Source organism: Telopea speciosissima, chromosome 7 (assembly GCF_018873765.1).
Source record: "Telopea speciosissima isolate NSW1024214 ecotype Mountain lineage chromosome 7, Tspe_v1, whole genome shotgun sequence".
Classification (NCBI taxonomy): domain Eukaryota; kingdom Viridiplantae; phylum Streptophyta; class Magnoliopsida; order Proteales; family Proteaceae; genus Telopea; species Telopea speciosissima.
In genome coordinates, this window is record NC_057922.1 from 11,242,507 (window position 1) to 11,265,937 (window position 23,431).

The window sequence follows — 23,431 nt, forward strand, 5'->3', positions numbered from 1 at the left end:
AACTACCTAATTACCCATATTTGGGTTTCCCCTTGCAAAACCACACATTAACTTTTTGGGTTTACAAAACTACCCCAAATAGTGATTCTTTCTACCCATGTATATTTCTAGATCTTTATACCCCTAAATTCCTGCACCCTCTGCCTCCTAACTCCATGTCCAATTGTCCACCCTTCCCTGTAACCCGTCCCCAGTGATGCATCACCGCCAGTTCTTCTTTTTCTTCTTCACCCACCCTTCCCCTGCCTTCTTGCCCCTCCCATCCTTTCTTCAACACCTTGCTTCAGTGTGGTGTTTTAAAAGAAGAAGAAGAAGGAAGAGGAAGGGGTGAGGGGTGAGGGGTGAGGGGCCACTAAGGTGGCAGGAAGAAGACGACCAGGGGAAGAGACAAGATTGCAACGATGGCTCATGGGTGGAACGGGAGTGTAGAAGAAGCGGAAGAGAGGGGCGGGAGGATTGCAGGGGGGTTTGGAGATAGTGATCAGACAAAGGGGAGATGGAAGGGTAAGATCGTTAAAAAGTATAGGTGGCTGAGAGTGGAACACTATTTTGACTATTTTTGTAACTTCAAATTCCATTTTGGGTAAATTTTGTAAAGTGAAACATTATTATTGTAAAATTGTATAATTTTGTAATGGGGAACCTAAAATTGTATAATCATATAATTTTCCTTAGAAAAAAAATCAAAAAAGGGACTTGAAGTGTAAACCTAAAATGGTAAAATTTTGGCTAATTTTGTAAAGTGAAACATTATTATTTTAAAATTGTATAATTTTGTAATGGGAAACCTAAAATTGTATAATCATATAATTTTCCTAAGGAAAAAAAAAAAAAAAAAAGACTTGAAGTGTGGTGCACGATGGTTAATTTTCTCCCTCAAGTGGGATGGGTGGGCTCTACTGTAAAGGTGGAATCCTGACCCGTGATGCACGTAGCCAAACATCTTGATCTTTGATCGTGCGGATCAGCTGATGATCCGAGATTCCGAGTAGGTAAAAGGTTTTAAAAACCACGTGTCATCGCTGGATATGGTTAAGAAAGTCCATGGCACAGGTTAATACAGCAGAGCAGGATATAGGGTAGAAAATACAGGCAAACAAATCCAAGTTAGAAAATAATTGAAAGAAGATTTTTGAAAGAAAAGGGAGCCAGCCAGCCCCTAACAAAAGACCAATAAAAAACCGAGGAAGAGATGGCGCTCCTGTCCTTGTGTGTGTGAGACTCCTCCTCCTCCTCCTCGTGCTTGTGTTTTTCTCTCCCATCTCCAGTTCTCCACCATTATCATTGCACCACAACGGTAGTTTCCTTACCCTTCACACATGTTAGAAGCGCAGACGACCTGCACTTTTCTTTTCTTCTTTCTCTCCGAAGCTTCACAGGAAAAGCCTTCAACCTAACATAAAAGGAGCGAAAAAAGGTCAGGAGAATTGAAACTTGAAAAAGGGGAGGGGTGTGTAAAACTTGTGAGGATGGGTTCGAGTAACAGCCGTTTGGGTCCTCGACCTTCTCGTCCGCGCGTTAATCGCTCGAATCGCAGATTCTTCTCGTTCATCTGCGGTGGCTCCACTTCTTACGCTCCAGTTGAGGTAATCGAATCATCTCAAAGGGAAGCTCTGGAAAATCGGTTTAATTTTGTTCAAAATTCTCATAATTTCTTGAATTCGTTATTTTGTTCAGCTACATGGATTCAGCTATGGAAGATCGTCTGTTCTATGTGTGTTTCTTTGGTGTAGGCTTAAGATATTCATTTGTTTCAAAATTTTCCAACAAATACAATTCTCATACCGATATATTTAGGGTTTACTGGTTTATTACGGTACTATTTTGTTTCAGTTAGTTAATTATCAATGATGAAGTTTCAGGGACAGTAAGTTTACTTGTTCGATAATATTGACTGGTTGCAATTGTTATCGTTCAATAGATTGTTTGTTTGCATGTAGTATCTCGGTGGTGATTGCCTTTTTGTATCGCTAAATTTAACTGGCTTCAATAATTAAATGAGATAAGAGTAACAGACGACAGTCATCCGACACCCTGTTGTCATAAATTTTTAATCATCGATATTTGGTGGCCTAGCCTAACTCAGTGGATGTGATGTAAAAGAAGGATGTTAAATTGTTAAGATAGGGCGGCTTTACAGTGTGGGAGGTGTTTCAGGGGCTTACTTTGATTATTTTTATTCTCACTGACCTAATGATTCCAAGGTTGGATTGATTATCAATTGAAGAAGTTGATTTTGGATGGGTGATCCAAGCATAGCCCTTTTGATCTTCTATGCTACAGTGGTTTTCTAATAAAATTTTAGATTTTAATAGTACTTGGTTGGAAGCTAGAGGGCAAGATGGGAGCAAAAGGGGCATAGGACTTTGTATAAAGCTTCAGGCTAATTTGTAGCTTGGATTTATGAAGTGGAGAATCTGCATTTCTTATCATAAAGTTGAGTACCAATAGATGGAATCAGATTATTGTGGGGTGACTTCGGTGAAATAATTGTAGCAGTACTGTTTGGAGGAACGAACATCTGTGGATTTGATTCAAGAGCATTTGGGATACAGTCATTCAATTAACGTTTGGATTCATATTTTTTCTCCTCCAGTTCTTATTCTTGACAATTGAAGTGGAAAGAGCTGACAAACTGTGTTTTCGGTTTCTTACCTGCATCTTGTATTATATGAAATGGTATGGGAACATGATCTTTTGAATTAGTATAGCAACTTTTGTTCAGCTACTTGAGCTGTTGTGTTTCTTGTCTTTTCTATGGACCTGTCCTTCCTTCATGAAGTTGGCGGCATTGGAAACCCTCCCCCTTAAAAAAAAAAAAAAAAAAAAAATACAAATGACTGACGTGAAACCAAAGTGAGCTACAACATTGTTCTGGAAACTTTTGCAAATTAACTAAAATATTATATTTCTAGTCTCCATGAAAGGGAAGTTTCTTATGTGGCCCAGTGTGGGGCCATTGATTGTTCATTGGAGAACGCTGATGTGAGGAAGAGCTGAAAAATGTAGAATGTGGTTGAATCCTTTGAGTTTGTTTCAACTGCCATTTTTTTTTTTTGCAACTTCATTTTCTCTTATTTTATGCGAGAAGAATAAATTTGTGATTTTACTAAACCATTTTGAGTCTAAGTAGTACTAGAATGTTTCCAAAAGTTGGCATCAGATCATCTGATCTATATATCTGATGAGACGAATCCAATGTATCATACCTAGTGGATTGATCCATCCAGTTGTAATGTAAGGCTTCTACTCTGTGGATTGGCTGATCTTTTTTTTTTTTTTTTTGTGGATTATCTGAGCCAGAAAAATCTGAATTCAGATACTGATCACTTTAGCGCATCCAGCAAGCTGGAAAGCCATCGCACTAGCACGCACATCCATTTTGAAGCAAGCTCGCCTCTTGCGCCCCTTAACAGAGAGATAAACCAGTGGCTCTTTTCATTGTGCGAGCAAGATTGGTTGGATTAGCACATTTTTCTGTAGGGTATATATTCACTTATCCAGCTTTCTTGATTGCCTCTATATCAGGCAAATTTGGTTAATTCATTTTTTTTAATGTACTCTATCCGTGACAATCTCATTGCTTTTGATGAAGAAGGGGGGCCTACCTTCTTCTATTTCTAATCTAGGATCCGACTTGTATAATTAATAATAATAGTAGGAATTGAACCATTATGCCAAGGAAAAGTTTGATTCAGGAGGAGAAGAAAAGGCAGAAAGTGGAAACCGGGAGCTACAAGAAAATAGAACGAATACCTTGCAGTAGTATTAATACTATCACATAGATCGTAAATGTATGAATATGTTGTACTAAAAAATCTGTAGTTCCTAAAGGAATAGGTAACATAGTCGTAAGACTTTGCGGTGACCTGTTTTTTGGTAAACAGTCACCTGGGCCTGGTCACTGCGACCCTGGAAGAAGAGGATGAATTGAAATATAGCTGCTACACCAAAACTAGGTGTAAAGAACCAACCAGACTGACCTAGTGAGTACATCATCCTTAAATCCTTGAGTATTATGATAGGTTTTGGTCTCATTAATTGCAATCTGGATTAGTTTATTGTGCTCTGGGTCAATGTTTATTTAATTTTTTGATCCAGCTGTCCAAGTTCCTCAACAAATTTTTCAAACAGGAATCTATATAATTAAGTTTATTAATATATTAAAAGAAGTTTCGTTGTTTGATCTTTTCTCATGGACATGTGATTATGGATATGCCCTAGAACCTTGGCAATTTGAGAAGGAATAAAATTCTTATCATAATTGATCCATTATTTGGAATAAGATAAAAAACACTACTCATTAAAGCATTACTTTGACTTTCTGGACTTGATTCTCATAACTAATATATTTGCTTTGTGGTATAGCACAAATGTGTTACTAATAATTAGTCCATTTACTTCTTGTAATTTTGGACTGAGAAGAATTACTAGCTACATATGTCCTGCTGGTTGGGAATTTTCCACATTGATTAATAGGGACCTTGGAGTTGGGCCTATACACATGGGAGGTATCTCCACCTATGAGCTTAAGGATTTGGGTTGGAGTGTTGGACACTTCAACACTGCTAGTGCTAGCAAATTCAATACATGTTTAAATTTTAGTTGGGCAAAGACTTATATTGCATATGATGAATTACTTCATACCTAAGGGTTTATTGGTTACCTGTTCTTGATCAATCATTTTACAGTGTGGCGATGAAAATTTTTCCCAGATCCAGCTACTGTCTTTATGATATAATAGTTCAATACTTGATGCAGAATGTAACTAACTGAAACTCTGGAATTGATTTTTAATTTTTTTTTCTTTTCCTGCAGATGGAAGATTGTCCAGCTGAATTAGTGGTGAATTCTACAAAGGATCATAATCCAATTATTACTGATGAACACCCCAACTCAATGAAGAAACCTTCTTCATTTTCCGATTCAGAAACTGAGTGCTTCAGTTCAAGAGATGAAAACGGTGCATCATCTGAAAGCAGTAATGGGACCCATGACGAGACATCTGTGGAATATTGTTCGAGAAGTATTGCTACAAGCAAGAACAACAAATTCTTGTCTGGGAGTAATGAAATAGTTCCTGATGGGATAACTGCTGAATTTGTTCCTGTTGAAAGAACTAGTGATGAGGCTAGTACCTCCTTCAATGGACAGAAATCGCTAGATTCAAACTCTGTAAATGTAGGTGGTTGCTTGAATGCTTTTATTGGTGCTGATGATACTAAAAATGAGGGTGGGTCTCAGATCTTTGAGGAAAGGATATGTTCAAGCAGCACATCTCATCATGAACTTGGCGACTCATGTGCAAATGCGGCATCTTGTGTTGGAAATCATGCAGATTCAATTATGGGTGTCCATAGTCCTGATATAGATTCTATTCCTAGTGCTTTTGAGACACAAGCAACTTCACAATCACTAGAAGAAGAATCTGGTCAAGAGACAGTACCTCCAGCTCCTGGATTTGTTGTGCCAGATAGGGAAAGAGGCAGAATAAATGGAAGTGTAGTACATGTTGATGTGGTGAGTATTTCTTCCAATATATTATCTAGTAGTACTGGGGAAGTAAGTAACCATGAAGCAAGAAGGAATAGTAGAAGAATGTTTTGGGATGCTTTTTCAAGACGCACTTCTAGAAGGCATAGTGATTCTCCAACCATAGTTTTCTCAACTGAGGATGCTGATGATCTGGGAACTCATGACAGATGGCTCCTTGATTTCAGTGGTGATCTCTTTGAGGATAGCTTTGGAGGTGATTCAGGATACCTTGGCAGTAGAAGTCATGGCACATATGAACGGCGTCGGAGTTCGAGATCGGAGGTGATCTTTTATTTAATTTTAACTGTATCATGAATGATTTACTTTTATTCTGGTAAGCCACCACATTGGATACATTGTGACAGTATTATTAGTTTATCTAGATCATGCTTTAGGTTCATCTCCCACTCAAGGTTTGTCATCCATGTTTTGTTAGATTTTCCATTTGTTGATGTCCGTGTGGAAGTCACAAAGCCCTTTTTTGTTTTATATCCTCTACCCTTGCGATGATTGATGATTAATCAATGGTATGTATTGGTTTTGTCTTCTCTCAAACAATTCATTGGATTTTCTATCTGGGAGACAAAACACAAAAGCCATAGTGAGTAATAGTTTTTCTGCCTTGCCAGATCCTTTGTTAATTTTTACATAACTCCTGTGAACATATATTTTCCAGATCTGGGAAAGACTTCGTGGTGGGTTTGATGAGAGTAGCCGACGAACTAGTTTTTGTGCATCTGGACTTCACCCTGATGGTACCTGCACATGTGAGAGTTTCTTGATGACTGAAGAGTCTGGTACTCGTGCAAATATTTCACGCATAGTTATGCTTGCTGAAGCCTTATTTGAGGTACATCCCTTTCGATTGAATAGTTTTTTTTTTTGTCGGTTTATGTGTTCCCTTTGGAATACATCTTCCTGCTGTTGGTTTTTTGATAATCTGAAAATAAATTATATCGTTCCTTTCATGTCGTCTGAATGTCATTGGCATGGTTAGTCTGATCTGTTATGGTTCTGCTGTTCAATTTATAAAACTATAGTGGATTTTGTTGTTAGGTTGATGGTTTTGTGTCATAGTTTGCTCTAAATGAAATGGGAAGCTTAAGGGAGATTGAAGGGATGTAGAGAGATTTAAAATTAGGGAAAGGCTTGGATGATTTATTCACCCCAAGCACATCTTTATTTATAAGAGTAATAAAAGAATAAAATTATGTACATGAGCAATGTGGGACTAAACCACTTAATAAAATAACAAAGAAAGAGGTCAGAATACCCCCACGGTATTCGGCCATATATCTAACACTCCTCCTCGGGTTGGAGCATATATATCATGCATGCCCAACTTGACTAAGATAGGATGAAACGACTTGCTACTCGGTCCCTTAGTGAACACATCAGCCGGTTGATCGATAGACTTCACAAAAGGAACACAAATGAGGCCGGCCTCAAGTTTCTCCTTGATGAAATGTCGGTCAACCTCCACGTGTTTAGTACGATCATGTGGGCGGGGTTATGAGCAATGCTAATGGCTGCTTTATTGTGACATTGTCACAATAAAGCATCATGGGAAGATGGACAGCAACACCGATATCTGTAATAATCCTTTAAGCCACGAAGTTCACAAATTCCTTGGGCCATCGCACGAAACTCGGCTTGACCTTTGGACCTGGCCACAACATTACGCTTCTTGCTACGCGGTGACAAGGTTCCCACCAACAAAGGAACAGTAACCGAGAGATAGATTTCTGTCGGAGAACCAGCCCAATCGGCATCGGTATAGGCTTCAATCTTAAGGTGACCCGTGGGAGATAGAAGGATTCCCTTTCTGGAGCGGACTTCAAATACCTCAAAATACTGACGATTTGCATCCATATGAGAGGAATAGGGATCATGCATGAACTGGCTCACCAAACTCACGGCAAGCTGCAATGTCGGTCGTGTGTGAGAAAGGTAGATTAGCTTGCCCACTAACCGCTAATAAACACCCTTGTCAACGAGGCTCACCCTCTTTCTCCCTATGTTTTGTAGTAGCTTCCATAGGAGTATCCGAAGGATGATGACCTAGCAGCCCCTGTTTGATCAATAGATCAAGAACATATTTCCTTTGAGAAAGAAAGATGCCCTTTGAAGAGCGAGCAACTTCTATCCCTAGAAAATATTTCGAGAGGACCAAGATCTTTGACCTCAAACTCACGGCCAAGGAGGAGCTTCAAATCCCGATAGCATCACCATCATTACCAGTGACCACAATATCATCCACATAGACTATGAGAAGAGTTACCTTGTCACCAAAATCGATAAACAAAGTGTGATCAGCATTACTCTGCCTATAACTCTGCTGAAATCATAGCCTTGTGAAATCGCCAAACCATGCCCTAGGTGATGTTTCAGCCCATAAAGTGCACACTTGTCTACTGAGACCTTGCCCTTGGTCTGTCATCGAGAAGCTTTGGTGGAATGTCCATATATACCTCCTCCTCAAGCTCCCATGGAGGAAGGCATTCTTTACATCTAAGCTGTTGAAGATCCCACCCAAGATTTACAAGAGGATAATAGCACCGGACGGTGTTGAGCTTCGCCCCTGGTGCAAAGGTCTCCGATAGTCAACTCCATAAGTTTGAGTGAACCCTTTGCAACCAGGGCGTGCCTTATATCGATCCACGAACCATCGGCCTTCAGTTTGACCACGAAGACCCATCTACATCCAACTGGTTTCTTTCCGGAGGAAGAGTCACAAGCTCCATGTATTATTTTTATGTAGTGCTCTCATTTCTTCCAACATTTGCCTTCCACTTTCCATCTGTAGATGCTTCCCTGCCAAACTTTAGGAATCGAAGCGAGGAAGAAGAGAAGATACAAAAGCACGAAAAGATGGAGAAAGAGAACTATAAGAAACAACACGAGATATGGGATGTAAAGTACAAGTCCTAGTACCTTTGCGGTGAGCAATAGGTAGGTCGGAAGAAGAGGGATTACCAGGAGATGGAGGATGCGGATCGGGAGCCGCAATTGGATGGGTATTGGTGCTAAAGTGGATTGCAGCGCCCTCTGTTGGTTACGCCCCTTGTGTAGGTGAGTATGTTGGAATTGTCAATTCTCTTAGAAATTCACCAATAGTTCTCGGGTGAGTCGGCTCCCCTGAATAGGAACATTAACAACACTATTTTCTATGGTCTCCCCTGTAAAGGATTCCCATTAGGTGAGGGAGGAACAGCGGAGGAGGTTGGACATCATCCAAAGGAGGTTGGGCATCGCCAAAGGAGCTGGGCGTGAGCCGTGGGTGCCATCAAAGGAGGTGGACAGCAACCGGAGGAACCTCTAGTGGAGGAATCTCAAAGGCACATCTTCACTAGAACTCTCCCCTTGAAGAGGTGGTGAAGAATAATAAGAAAGGGTCTCATGGAAAACAACATCCATACTCACCAAGGTACGACGTGGGAAGGAGGATGGTAACACTTATAACCTTTACGGGTTGGAGAATAACCCAAGAAAATACAACGGAGCCCACGAGGCTCAAGCTTACTGGAGATCGTATCCCTAGCATAACACACACACCCAAATACTTTGGGAGGGACAATAAAGGAGGAATGGCCGATAAAATATCGGAGGGTCGGGAATTAAGAACCCGAGAAGGGAGCCTATTAATGAGATAGGCGCGGTGAGAACCGCATCCCCCAATATTGAGAAGGAACATTCCTCGCAAACATCAAAGCCGGGCCATTTCCAACAAATGGCGGTTTTTTCTCTCTCGCCACACCATTCGGCGGGGGTATCAACACAACTAGTTTGGTGAATAATGCCATGATCAGCCAAATATTTTTGAAATTGGGATTGAGAAATTCGGTTCCATTATCACTTCTCAATATTTGGAGAGTAGCACGGGCGAGTTTGAATCATCTTATGAAAATCTTGAAAACATGAGAAAACCTGATTTTTAGTGTGCAAAAGATATACCCAAGTGTTCCGAGAATGACAATCAATAAAAGAGACAAACCAGCGATGACCGAAATAGAGGGCTTGCGACTAGGGCCCCAAACATCAGAATGTACCAAATTAAAACAAGAAGAACTCCTTTTATTTGAAATAGGATATGTTGAACGTGTCTGTTTGGCCGAACACAAGCCTCACAAAAAAGTCATCCTTAGTATGTAGGGTGACCAAACTAGGAAATAAATGAGCTAAAATTCCTAAAGGGGGTGACCTAACCGAGAGTGCCTGGTAAAGTTAGGAAGAGACCAAGGAGGTCGATGCGCGAAGAAGGCAATGGTGGTGGAGAAGCGACCGTCATCAAGAAGGTACAAGCCACCATGCACTCTACCCAATCCAATCGTCTTCCCGAGTCCGGATCCGAAACACACAATGAGATGGAAAAAAATGACTTTGCGATTAAGATCACGAGTAATACTACTAATGGAAAGAAGGTTAGTAGTAAAATTAGGAATATGTAAAGCAGAAGATAAGGGAAGAGAGGAAGTGCGAGTTGATGAGTCCTTTTCCGAGATATTGAAGAAAGGGACCCATCACCACTTTGACCTTATCTTTCCGAAGTAGGAGAATATCGTGAAGCAGACTAGAGGAACGGTCATATGATCTCGTGGCCCCGAATCTATGATCCAAGGATGGGAAAGCCGCGAAGCACAATGACCTACAAATGGAATACTGACCGGGCAAAGTGTGAACTGAAGGAGGCGAGGAATTGGCGTGGCTGATGTAGTAGAGGCAGCCGCAGTGAAGTCCCGAGCATACGTAGGAGGGCTGTAAATCATCCTCGGGATAGACCAAGTGTCGATAGTAGGGTAGTAATGTCAGTCTCCCCGATGGGCCTTGGTCTTTGTCTTTATCTTTGTCTTGGCAGCCGTTTAGCTTCAAAATCAGCCGGTTTCCCATGAAGTTTCAAGCACTTCTCTTTGGTGTGATAGGGTTTGTGACGGTGCTCACAAACAACAGTCCCTGTAGTAGAATCACCAAGAGACGAGTGCCACTAGGTGCGAAGGGTCGGGCAGCAGCCTTGAGAGCTGATCTATCGATAAGGCGGGTGCAACATGGCAGCCCTACGGTGCTCCTCGAGATGAAACCAATGCATAAGATTGTTCGAGTGTGGGAAAAGGCTTATGGCCCAACACTTGAACACGAATTGATCATCTCGCACATTCAAGCCAGCCAAAATCATAGACCCCGATCTTGTCCACATGCTTCTTATAGGAAGCAATATCAAGAATCGTAGACGGGTGGAAGTCGGAAAAGTGGTCTAATTGCTGCCACAGATGCGTGAGAGTAGCATAGTACTTGAAGCGAAAGTTCACCTTGAGTGGTATGGAGGACCTTCGCCTAAGTTCATATACCGGGCATCATTGCCAAGCTGCCCGTAGGTTTCCTTGCAAGCAGCCCAAATCAGTGCAGTTGTGTCTAGAAGAAGAAAGTTATCTTTGCAAATCGTAGTCATTGAACCAATTAAGTAGGACATGAGAACACCATTATTAGCAAGCCCCGTCCCGAGCGGGGCCTGGGGCGAGGTTGAACACTAGTGCCATTAATATGGCTGGTGAGACCACGCCAGCAATGGCAAAAGAGGAGACCTGACCATAAAAGGTAATTCGAGCCATCAAGTTTAATAGGATTTGGTGTGAAGGCGTGGTAGTCGGTCTTGTGGTGACCATCGGAGGTGGCTGATCTGAAGTAGCTGAAGAATCGTGAGAGTCACCCATACTTGCCATAAAGAAGTCCAATAATGTCTTCAAGTGAAGGCTGAACTAACCCCAAAAAATCGAGACAGTGATGAAGAACCCTATATCGAAATTGACGGGTTTTGGAAAAAAACCCTGAATTGTGGAGATCGATAAAGGGACAAGAGAGGGATAAAACTGCAGGTAAATAGCAGCAATCAAGTCGATTGACCTGTATAATGGAGAAAATAACCTGCAGAAATATAGGTCCAATAGGCAGCAGCCCCAAGATCGATGGATGTCGGGGTTTTGGAACAAACACCTATGATGATATATCGATCTTAGAGAGGTCTTCAAAACTGAACTGTGAAGGCCCAAATTGCAGTCGAGTGTGTCCTTGAAAGTGTAGAACCAGCCCTGCAGAAGTAGAGCCAAAGTGTAAGCGGCAACAAGCAGCCCCACACCCAAAGTCGACAATTGTCGGGGTTTTGGAAAACCCGAAGATGGAGATTGATTGGGAGTGGAGGTCTTCAATGAAGGAGAATATATATGCTGAATAGATGCTGGAAAGGGTGCTGAAGAAGCTCCAATAAGGGAAGAACAGCCTGCAATAATGGTAGGGGCTGATCTTCTAAAAACTTGAAGACTTCAAAACCGCGTAGAGTCCAGCAGCTATCGAACAGGGATTGATCATGGAAAAAACATAAAAGAGGTTGGGAGGGGCAGCACCTAAGTCATACGACCACCTCTTGTAGTGCTGCCCTTAGGAAAAAAGGAGAACAAAGGAGAAACAAGGAGGGAGAAGGAGGAAAAACGATGGAGGAGAGAGAAGGGAAAAAAAAATTCGATGGGGTTGGTCCCTAATTGAAATCAGCTCGATACCATGTAGAGAGATTTAAAATTAGGGAAAGGCTTGGATGATTTATTCACCCCAAGCACATCTTTATTTATAAGAGTAATAAAAGAATAAAATTATGTACATGAGCAATGTGGGACTAAACCACTTAATAAAATAACAAAGAAAAGAGGTCCAGAATACCCCCACGGTATTCTGGCCATATATCTAACAAGGGACATTAAGAACGATTTCATCTCCAGAACTTGCTTAGGATAAGTGACAATAGTAAACAATAAATTCCCAGAATATACAGCTATTTCAAATTTAGCTTGAGACCGAAGAGACAAATATCTCTTTCTAAAACCCCAAGGGGGTAGCTTAGTTGGTAAGGACCAACACCTCACAATTAATAGGTCATGAGTTCAACTCTCCTTGGGACCTATCTAGAAAAGAATAAAAAAAATTTCCATCTAGCTTGTCGGTATTCCAAACTATTTGTCTTTGTACAAAGTGAGCATGGAAAATTGGGTTGACTTTGTTGTCAAAATGCTTAAGTCACTAGTCACCGTGGCTGGAGAGAGGCAGATCGGGATTTTGGATTTCTATTGCATTCATTGCTTACTGTTTTTTCTAATTTGTAGCCTTCAAATTTTGTTTGAATTAATGGATTATTTTTCATGTTTTGTTCACAGAACTGCGATTTTTTTTTCTTTTGGTGTCTAATTTTTTGGGATGGGGTGTGCTTGCCCGATTTGGAGGCAATATTCTTTTGTACCTTATTCATTATTAGCTTGCACAGTTGAATACCCAATGGTTATGTCATGTATAACCTATGCTTTATGGACTGTGTATCATCAACTAGTACTTTTTCATGATTTTCTCCCCCTTTTTTTAGTGATGATATTTAGTGTGGACTTTGCTACTTCGTGTTATGAAAAGCTTGAAAATTATCACATGTTCTGAAAGTTTGAACTATCTTTAATGTGTGATTGCAGGTCTTGGATGGAATTCATCGCCAACCTATATCACTTTCGCTATCAGTCCCAGCTCCAGAATCTATTGTTAACTCCTTTCCTCTGAAGAGCCACAAAGGCACAGCTGAGGGTGGAAATGATGTGGAACAGTGAGTTTCTAACTGTATTTTCTATTTTAGAGAGGAGATAGGTCTTCTCGCAGATAATTCAATTCATACACTGAAATGCTATGGAATTTTAATTTTTGAAATAGAAAGTATGGCATCATGCTGATGCGGATTGATCTGAATCTATCAGTGAGTCAGCTTTGGTTCCTTTGGTGGGAGCCACAAACAAACTGTGAAGACCATTAATGCAAGCCTCAAATAGATCAGAGGTTGCTTATGTGTTTATTGGGATTGGGGTCTAAATGTACCTGAGGCTGTTATTGATGACTCTATATCTGGATGATTAATCAGATGTCCTCTGCTGCCTTGGCCATTGTTGTGCAGTCAGAAATGGTTAGTTTGCGACTGTAATGGTTCCTTGTCCAGGATGAGGAAGTACTATGGAATTCTCAGTTGTGGGAGACGGTACTTGATGGTCATCAAATCAGCCTTTGGAATGGACCTTAGGAACTCCCCCACCCCCAACCCCACCCCTCTTAGCCTTTTTTTCGATGAGCTTCTGTAAAGAAGCCATATCTGACGGTCATTCATTCTGGAAAAAAAATTGGGGGTTTATTCTGTGGAGCTAGAACTTTGAAGGATTTTTTCAATTGAAGATGATTTGTTTTAACTTGAAGTAATCTGGGGCACTGATTATGTGGTAAACATTAGGATGTCCGGTTGTAATGAGCCTAGGATACTGTTTCCCCCACTCATGTTCTTTCCTTTTCTTTTGAGCCGATAATAATCTTCTTTACCTGTTATCGTAGTCATCATCATCTATTCCAGTATCTTCTTTACCTCTCTAATTGATTAATGTTGATTTGTTAACCTCTGCAGTTAAGTTTGTTATTTAACATGTGCCTTGTAGCAGGTGTCACATTTGCCTGGCCGAGTACGAACAGGGGGATAAAATAAGAGTCCTCCCCTGCCGCCATGAATATCATATGGCATGTGTTGATAAATGGCTGAAAGAGATACATGGGTATCAGCATATCTCTCTCTCTCTCTCTCTCTATATCCATCTATGTTGGGTTTATGTTTAGTGTTTATATTTATGGATGATTTATGTTTATTCTTCTGTTGGGGGCTTCACAGGATTTGCCCACTCTGCCGTGGAGATGTTTGCGAGGGAGTTGCTCAGGGCACTGTCTCAAACCCATAAGAGTTACCTCTTCTTTGAGAAGAAACCTTATGTACATATACATGAAAGTAGAGTAGAAAAGCTTGCTCTTGAGTGCTCTTGAGATGTTGAATATCATTTCTTTCCTCAATAAATAATATGTACCCTCTGTATATTCATTTTCCCGCTTGCTATATGATATTGGGCAAGGGATCACCATGCCTCCGGCGTGAGATGGAATCCCCACAGCCAGCCAAATGGGTCATGGGAATGGGCGTCAAATGGTTCATCAACAGGGGGCAGGAGAGGATAATGAGAGAGAATGTCAAGAAGAAGAGATTGTGAGAGGGATGATCATGCCACCGATGTGTCCATCATTTTCCAATATATATTTGAAGAAAGTGAATTTAACTAGTCTGAAGATCGATTCAGAATGCTTTCGAAGGTCTGTATCCTATATAACTGTTGCAGCTCGGGCAGGTCTTGTAACCATGACTTTGAAGATGCCCACTTGTGTCACCTTAGATGACAGAAGGAAGGTGTCATGGGACATGGTATGCCCTGATTTAACACACTGAGACAAAACTCAAGGCATGGGATGTAATCTCACAAAATAATTAAAATTCATCACTGGCAAATCAAATAATATTTTTAAGGGGGCAGTTGGGTATTTTATGCAGTATAATAAGTTCTTTCTGAGATTCTTTGCACTCAACGCAGCAGTCTCTTTTGAATTTTTTTGGGTAATGTTAACTCTGATTTGCATTTTTGGAATCTCCGGCAAGATTGAAGCTTCTCAGCCTTTACCAACAACTCTGAGCTTTGTTACATACGAAGGAAGCTTTTTTTTTCTTTTTTTTTTTGGTAGTCTTAAATTCTGTGACTAAAATCACAATCCATCTCAAAACAATGCTAAGAACACCTATATGATGACAACAAAAGAATAAGGCAAAAGTTTTCTTTATACCAGAGTGTGAAATCTAGTGTCATACTTATTCGTTCTTTACTGGAGAAGTCGTTGCTACCCCTAGGAGTCCCATTCAACGATAATGAGGCCAGGAAATATCTAGACCCATGGTGTAAACAAATTCGGTGCAAAGAATAAGCTTAAGTAGAAAAACTCAAGACAGGTTCTAGAATGAAATGAATTTCACTGCAGAATTCTTTTGCCAATTAGATCTATAAATGGGTTCTTGAGTGGGATAATGTTCTTTGCAAATTCTGCTGATGAGTTCTCGAATTGAGGGAAATGATATCACGGTTTTAAAAATTGGAATCAGATAGGGTGAATAGTTTATTCGAATTGAAATAGGCTGATCTTAATTCCTATCATTCTAGAGTGCGGTGCAGCTGATCGGTGGAATGGAGCTGGTCTGATTGCTATATGCTAGTCCGACTGTAGACATCTCATTTAGTCATCCCAGAGGGTGTCCACGACAATGATAATTTTTTTTAAAAAAAATTAGGACAAAGGGAAGGTTCTATCATCTTTAGGCCTTGGAGATTCTCCGCCATCCCGACGACGGTGGAAATTATCCAAATGAAATAATCAAAATGTCCCTAAAGGATAAACAATGGTTGAAATGTGGTTTTCTATCCTCGGAGTCCACCCAAAAAGTCCAATTAGTATATTATTTCATCATAGTAAAATTTGGTATATGAAAGTAAGCTCGTTTGCCCCTTAATCAAGAGAAGAATTTATTTAAACTATGTGAGACCCATTATGACAACAACAACCTTTGTTGAAGAGTACAATCCCTAAATTTCATGCCAAGTCAAAATATTTTGGACATTGGAAGCCCAAAATATTGGCGTTCAAAAGCATAGCTTGGGCTGGATCAGGCCTGACCTAGTTCAAAACTGTAGACACCTCATTTTGTCACCTACATAAAGAAAAACCACTAAATAAAGGTAATTCAATTAAGACGGGCACAAAAATTGGTTATTGTTATATGTTTTTTTTTATAATAATTATAAGTTTATAATTTTTTATTCTAATAAATATAAACTTAACATTGTATTTTGGTGCACTAAAGGTTGATGATTACACTAGTTATATATCGGTGCACTAAATTTACAATATTTATCTGTGAATGAAATGGCTACTCCATAAGGAATCCACTTCTCGAATAAGGTGAATATTCTAAAAGAAATTCAGATAGTCCAAATTAATATGCCACATGACTATGATTTGACCAAAATTCCAAGCATGGTGGTAGTTTTGAAAGAATTTGCAAATACCTTTAAATATTACTTATTTAATATTTATATTTAAAAATGTTTTTTAAAAGTTATGTTTCTATCATCGTTGTTTCGATGCGTTAGGATTGTTTGATAGTGTTCATATTCTATACCCATAAATCTGTTATGTTAAGGGATAACCTAACTTAAGGGGTTCTTTTTTTCAAGTGTGTATTTATTAATAAATAATTATGTAATCATTTAAAAATGAAACTTTTAGATAAGTACTATTACCTCAATTGAGTGTCCTTGAAACCGTTCCTTTCATTATTCCTAGAGAAAATAACAACATGGTTGACTCTTTGATTCGAAGGGTTTTTTCTTTAACGTGTAGGAAAAAATGGATCAATTCCACATCTTGATTGTCTGATGTGTGTAACAATGACTTCTTGCATCGATCGCGTTTCAATAAATAGTCTTCTTTTCATACAAAAAAAAAAAAAAAAAAAGAACAAAAAACAAATGTTTGAGAATCAATCTTGAGAATGTATTAATTTCAACATACCATTGGCCTACCACCCCTTTTATTAAAGGACGTGGCTGATAACTGATAAACATGGTGGCATCTTATGTGGTGAAGAAAGAATTGGAGGACCATTAGAACAAGTGGGTGAGAAGGAAAACCTGAGAAATGCAGCTAGAGAAAAAGCATGGAAACTCGGGGTGATGAGTGACATGCATTCAAAGATAACAACGAAAATTTTCATCCAAACTTCTTTCAATGACATGATGGGTTGTCATCAGTGGCCAAAGACAACACCGAATTTCAATATCTTCATGTGATATTTGTTTGATATAGTGGCTTCATTTGCCAGATTGTCTCCTATCTATCAAAATTAATAATTGTTTCTTATTGAGCTGGGAAAGCTGAGAGTGGTGCAAATGCGATGTACTGGAGGATTTTTGAATTTTGAAATTTGAATTTTCAGTTCGATGGAGACTGTACAAAGAGGAGCTTGTTCATGTTTTGAGTTGTGGTGGTGCGCCACAAGGTGTGCAGCGCACCCCTGCACCGTAGAGGAGCCTAATCCCATTTTATGAGAACAGTTTGAGAGATCTGGGTCACTTAATTCAGGCCAAGCCAATTAAGCACCCTGCAGGACGCGTGGGGTAAACGTCTAGAAACAGAAAGGGCAAAATGGTTGCCTTGCCCCCCCCCCCCTTGAAATAAAAAACCCAATCCTTGTTGGATGCCCTTGTGCTGGTGTAGGGGCCACGTAGTTTGGTAGCAATCCCCCTTCTATATCATTATCTATCAAAATATTGCGACATGAGGGATTAGAAAGGCACATATAATTTTCGGGGAAGAGTTTTATGTCCAAGAGCGTTGTCCTTGTGCTTGTACAGAGACCAATGAGAAACGCACAAAAAAGCATCAACAAGAGTGAGATTTTAACTTTTCATGGGGAGGCGGGGCAATCATTTCACCCCGTCCTTTGTTTGGGGCAGGAGCTACGCTCTCGAGCAGAATCCTTTTTCCCATTGTTTTAATTTGGTCGTGATGGATCTCAATTCCTCTAGGGGATGACAATTATGGTTGTTTTCAGCAAGGTAGAGGCAATCAATACCTTTGATTGAAACTTTCAAGCTAGGAATCAGTGGATATATATACAGATAGACCTACTGACCAATTTTAAGGTATGTATCCAAATGTTACAACTTTTTAGTACCAGATAAATTGATTAATCTATGTTACATAAAAAAGAAAAGAAAAAAACAACCATTAGAAAACTATGGACTATACCATTCAAAAAACAGGCATCTTCATATCTGAAAATGACTTCCAATTTGGATTGAATGATATGATTGATATTGATAGTAATGGCATGTTTGGCTTAATAGGTAAGATCGAGTTTTCTTTCACCCATGGTGAAGGAAAAATTCGTAAAAATTCCTTCTTTTTTTATTTTTACGGATAACTATCATTGGCCTTAAATGGATGTCAGACATTTCAAACCTCCACCAAATAATAGCGAGTGGGGGGAATCCAATTCCTCTCCAACGCCCTAGCACATCCAATGCACGTCCAACAATTAAGCGCAGGACACATCCTAGCACGTTTCCTCAGACGTTGGATGTGTGCTAGGTGCGCTGAGGCACTGTAGAGAATCTGATTCCTAAGAAAGAAGAATATTAATGACCCTAAATTTGTGGGTGTTTCTTCCCCCAATGTAGGAGGAAAACATTTGAAGAATAGAAATTTCTTCATTGTAACCAAAGGAGGGAAATTAAAGATAACGGTAACTATACCCCACCAATAATTCAAAGGTAACGAATCGATCCATCTTAGGATAAGGACAATGATATATTTGTTGTGACATCTGAATATAACAGCACTAATGACTTGTAAAGACAAACCAGAATTATATCTAATCAAGAATTTTATCTTCTTGTAAGATGGAATATTTATTAATTCATAATAAGCATCAAATCAACCCTTACGTAGTAATTAAATCATATATAGATTGTGAGGGTGGTGGTGGTGACCCATAGAAGACAAAATAAGTTGCTTATTCTAATTGCAATGCTTAAGCCAACAAAAAAAACACTTCAAATGTGAGACTAATTAAGGATAATTAAACTTCCTTTATTTTAATGGAAGAGACCAATTACTTCCCAGCATTTCAAGGAACCGCATGGGACCAACCTCGTATAAATCTCTTACATAATAAGCCGAGAGAGGTGGGTCTCTAGAGCACTAGAGTCTCTATTATCATTCAATTGGTCCAGTTTGTTTTATTATTATTAATGGTGGAGCCCAATTACATATAGGACTCTTTCTTTGGTGTTACTAAAATCAATCCAATTTAGGCCCCTAATCTCATCTCATCTCATCATTTTTTTTTATTTATGGTAAAAGGTCTAGAGGCCAAGCAATTTTGTAAATTTTACCAAGATTTCATATTAGGTTTTTCTAAGGGTGTAAGTTTGGCCCTGTGAACCCGATCTTATCCTGAGCTCAGACAGGGTTTGGGCTGGGCTTTTCAATCCCAGGGCAGGCCTGGTTTGAGCCAGCCTTGTCTAACCTGATTTTGATTTTATATAACTATGTATTAATTATTACATATTTAAGTCTATAAATCTTTAGGACTATTTTAAAGAATGATTGATGTTTATTATTATTTTTTAGGTAAGAGAATGATTGATGTTTATGATGCCTTATTTTTTTAAGTGTATATAAGGATACAAATGACAAAAAAACAAGCTGGTCAATCTAGCCCCGGCAAAAATCAGGGTCAATCAGGACTAATCTGGCCCAGCCAGCTTGATCTGGGTCAATCAAGTCCAGGTTTGGTTGGGTTGGGTTGGGTTGAACTCAATAGAGTTGGGCCGGGATGAGATCTCAGTTTGACCTTAGGGTTGGGTTCCTATTCACGGTTCGATAACTCACTCTAAAACCACTTGTAATGGACAATGGGTTTTGACAGCTAGCCTGTGCAACACTCGTGCATCCTCTTATAACACAATGAGTCAACCTTACACATCATCAGGGTATCTCACAATGCACCCCAACAAATTTGTTTTTTTTTTTGGGTCTGTACCAGAAAGAAATTTTCTTCTTCAATAGGTTGAGCTTCATCGATTATGAAATGTATTATTGATCGATTGAAGATGGGTGCCTAGATAGATGCGTCTAGTTGACTATCCTTTGATTTCCGCTTAACAATAAGTAATTATCATCACTATCCTATACTTAGCCTATATTTATTAAAACTATCTTATCTTAAACTTCTTTTCTGATACTACTCTGCTTTTAAATTTTTACTTCTCCTTCTACCCTCATGTTTTTAAATACCCAGATTGTCCTTCATTTTCACCTTGTAACCTGTTAATCTATTTAACCTATCATTCTTCTTCTATTTTTTACTAGTAAAAAATGAAAACACCCCACCTGCTTCTTCTCTCTCTCGTTTTTTACTCTATTCGTATTCTGTTTTTTTGTTTTTTCTTCAATCTGTTATTCAATATTTCATCCTCATCGTTCTTCTTCGAATAGATCATGGTTCTAAGTATCGGTATTGTATCGGGCGATACGTACCGATTTTGCTAGTCACCGATATCGTATTGGTAGCATGATATGAACAAGGGGTAAAATGGTCAGAAAACTCATTTTTTAAGGAGATTCAGGGTAATTTTGTTCGATACAGTCGATCCAGGCTGATACTGTATCGATATCGTATCGGTTTTGCAGGTCACCAATACTCATTCTGATACTGTGCACTAAAACACAAAAAGGTAAATTGACTAAAAAGAGGAAGAGAGAGAAGACGTGGGGTGCTTTGAAGAAGTCGACTGTATCGAATAAAATTACCCTTGAATCTCCTTAAAAAATGAGTTTTCTAACCATTTTACCCATTGTCCGTACTGTACTACCGATACGTTATCGATATGGTATCAATATCGATGACTAGCAAAACCACTGATACTTAGAACCATGATTTGTTCGAAGAAGAACGATGAGGATGAAATGTTGAATAAAAAATTAATTAAATAAAAAAATTGAAGAAAAAAAAAAAAAAAAAAAAAAAAAAAACAAATGAAGTAAAAAATAGGAGAGAGAAGAAACGGGTAGGTGCTTTCAATTTTTACTATTTTAATGACAAAAATAATAAAAAATAAAAGAAGATTGGTAGGTTAAATAGATTAGCAAGTTACTAGGTGAAAAGGAAGGGCAATTTGGAAATTTAAATACATGAGGTTAGAAGGAGATATAAAAGTTTAAAGGCAGGGTAGTAATAGAAAAGAAGTTTAAAATAGAATAGTTTTACTAAATATAGACTAAGTGTAGGGTAGTGATAGCAATTGCCCCGCTTAACAATGTTCAAATTTAGTTAATTTGAGATGATTTATTTAGCAACAGATGTCGAGATTGGCTAAGAAATTTACCGACCTCTCCTAAGGTTTAAAAGGTCGAGCCCAACCCGACCCTATTTCATTCCTAAATTTTTAATTATTCCAAAATCCAACTTGAATAGGGCCCGGTTGGTGTCCTCGTGGCTGTCATTTCTTCATGGGTTCTGGGCCCTCATGCCTTCAATCACTCTCACGGTCTCTCCCGGCACCCTAATTCCCTAATCCCACACCAAATGGAATAAAAACTTCACTTAAATTCCTTAGTCTTTACTAACAAAGAACCCTATTCATTGGAAAAGGAAAAAATCACCCATAGTAACATGGGTTGCTCTTGTGAACAAGTGCGCTACAAGTGCTTCGCTACAAGTGCCCAGCGCACTTGATAGTATGTGGTGTGTTGGAGCCCATTGATACTAGGAGGTCTTGACTTGAATTCAAATCTCCTGGTTCACATCTCCCCTTCCCTCTCCCCCATAGAATTGAATAGAATAGGACCTATTAAAAAAAATATGGGTTGCTCTCACTTTTCTAAGGCTCCCCACCTGAATTAGTAGCATGGCTCTTGCACCCAAACACATTAGTGCACTCGACTCCATTAAATAAAATAAGGAAAATATCATCCCCCTCCCCTCTAAGTTTTCTTAATATCAATCCAATACCTAAGTTTTGAAAAATGATAATGCGTTCCCCTACTTTTTAAAGATTCTATCAATCCCTAACCATTAAAAAATGCTATTAAGTGATGACGTGGGCAAATCCAAGTATTCTAAAACCCTAAATTACCCTTAATTTAATTTAATTCAAAATTTACCCTCTCCAATCCCAAAACCCCTTTTACATCTATTTCACCCAAACTCCCCTTTTTAGTTTCTACATCTTCTTCTCCTTCTTCGTTGCACGCCCCACACCTGCAACATAAAAAAGATCTCCTTTTTTCTCTTTCGCAATAGCGACGAACACCACCTCTGTGAGAATTACAGGGACCCATGGCCATGAAACAGAAAATCAGCTTAACCTTTGTTCAGGTTCAAATAGGGATTTTCTTCTGAAACCCTTTGAAGAGGACGACGATATGGATTTGGAGCATGTTCCAAGTTCAAATAGGGATTTTCTGTTGCAACCCTTTGAAGAGAACGACGATATGGATTTGGAACTCATGATGCTGCATAATCTAGCTGGGCTTCCAAGATTCCTCTTCACCATCAAAGAAGAGACAAAGGAGGATTTGGAATCCAAGGATGGGAAGTCCAGAAGTGATAGAAGCCGAGTGAAATCCTGACAGTGGAGACCCCATTTTTGACTCCTTTGTCTTCACCGCAATTTTTCACTCCACCGCTGACCCATGTGGACTCGTATAACCACCATGGATTCAACCCTCTCTATGAATCATCAACAGATACGGAGCGGAACAGGATTAGGTCTTCACCACCTCCAAAATTCAGGTTCTTGAAAAATGCAGAGGAGAAGCTGTACAGAAGAAAAGTGATGAAGAAACCGAGAAAAAGATCCAGAAAAATGATGGGCTTTTTCAAGATGGGTTGGCGAACGCTCCTGCTTCATCTGTGGTCACAAATGAGGAAGATGGATCTTTTATCACTATCATTGTCGGTAAAAACAAAGAGAGAGAGAGTTTCATCACCACCATCAACTAGCACATCACCATTTGATACGATCATAGGTAGTTGGGTCATTGTGTTGGGTTTAGTCTATTAGGAGTAGATGGGTAATTTGTGTTGTGTTAGTCTATTAGGGGTAGATGGGTAATTTGGTAGAATTTGGCTATATAATGTAAAGCAAGAGATTGTGAAAGGGAATGAAGAATTAACTCTACTTCTCTCTTTGTCTCTGTCAATCTGCTTTCTCTCTCCGTCTTCTTCTTCTTCTTCTCTCGTCTTATTCCTCTGTCTCTAACTTCCCTCTTCCTCTATCCCAATCGAACACGTATCATTGGTCCGACCTGCCTCGGCTCTTCTGCCTCGGTCATTACATTGGTGCTTTCGTTGAGAGAAATTGGCAACCAACCATGGCCGACGAACTCCGCCTCATCCCACCGTTCA

General features: G+C 39.4%; 1 protein-coding gene and 1 long non-coding RNA gene across 3 annotated transcripts in view; one reads left to right on the forward strand and one right to left on the reverse strand.

Moving 5' to 3' along the window:
• LOC122667615 (E3 ubiquitin-protein ligase RLIM-like) overlaps positions 1–14,471 on the forward strand; it is a 30,711-nt gene extending 16,240 nt beyond the window's left edge. The window contains exons 2-7 of one of the 2 annotated variants that reach the window (XM_043863963.1): positions 1,367–1,586; positions 4,819–5,817; positions 6,212–6,385; positions 13,032–13,159; positions 14,028–14,141; positions 14,255–14,471. In XM_043863963.1, the coding sequence (XP_043719898.1) occupies positions 1,470–1,586; positions 4,819–5,817; positions 6,212–6,385; positions 13,032–13,159; positions 14,028–14,141; positions 14,255–14,321 (1,599 nt within the window). In that variant the 5' untranslated portion in view covers positions 1,367–1,469 and the 3' untranslated portion in view covers positions 14,322–14,471. Of the gene's footprint in view, positions 1–1,366; positions 1,587–4,818; positions 5,818–6,211; positions 6,386–13,031; positions 13,160–14,027; positions 14,142–14,254 lie in introns of those variants that run through there. The other variant, XM_043863964.1, reaches the window with a different exon arrangement.
• LOC122667617 lies at positions 238–22,457 on the reverse strand. The gene is made up of 5 exons (XR_006333824.1): positions 22,335–22,457; positions 22,249–22,253; positions 13,620–13,627; positions 11,611–11,615; positions 238–249 (listed from the first exon to the last, which is right to left on the reverse strand). It is a non-coding gene; the product is annotated as an uncharacterized LOC122667617 (long non-coding RNA).
• Positions 22,458–23,431: the final 974 nt, after the last annotated feature.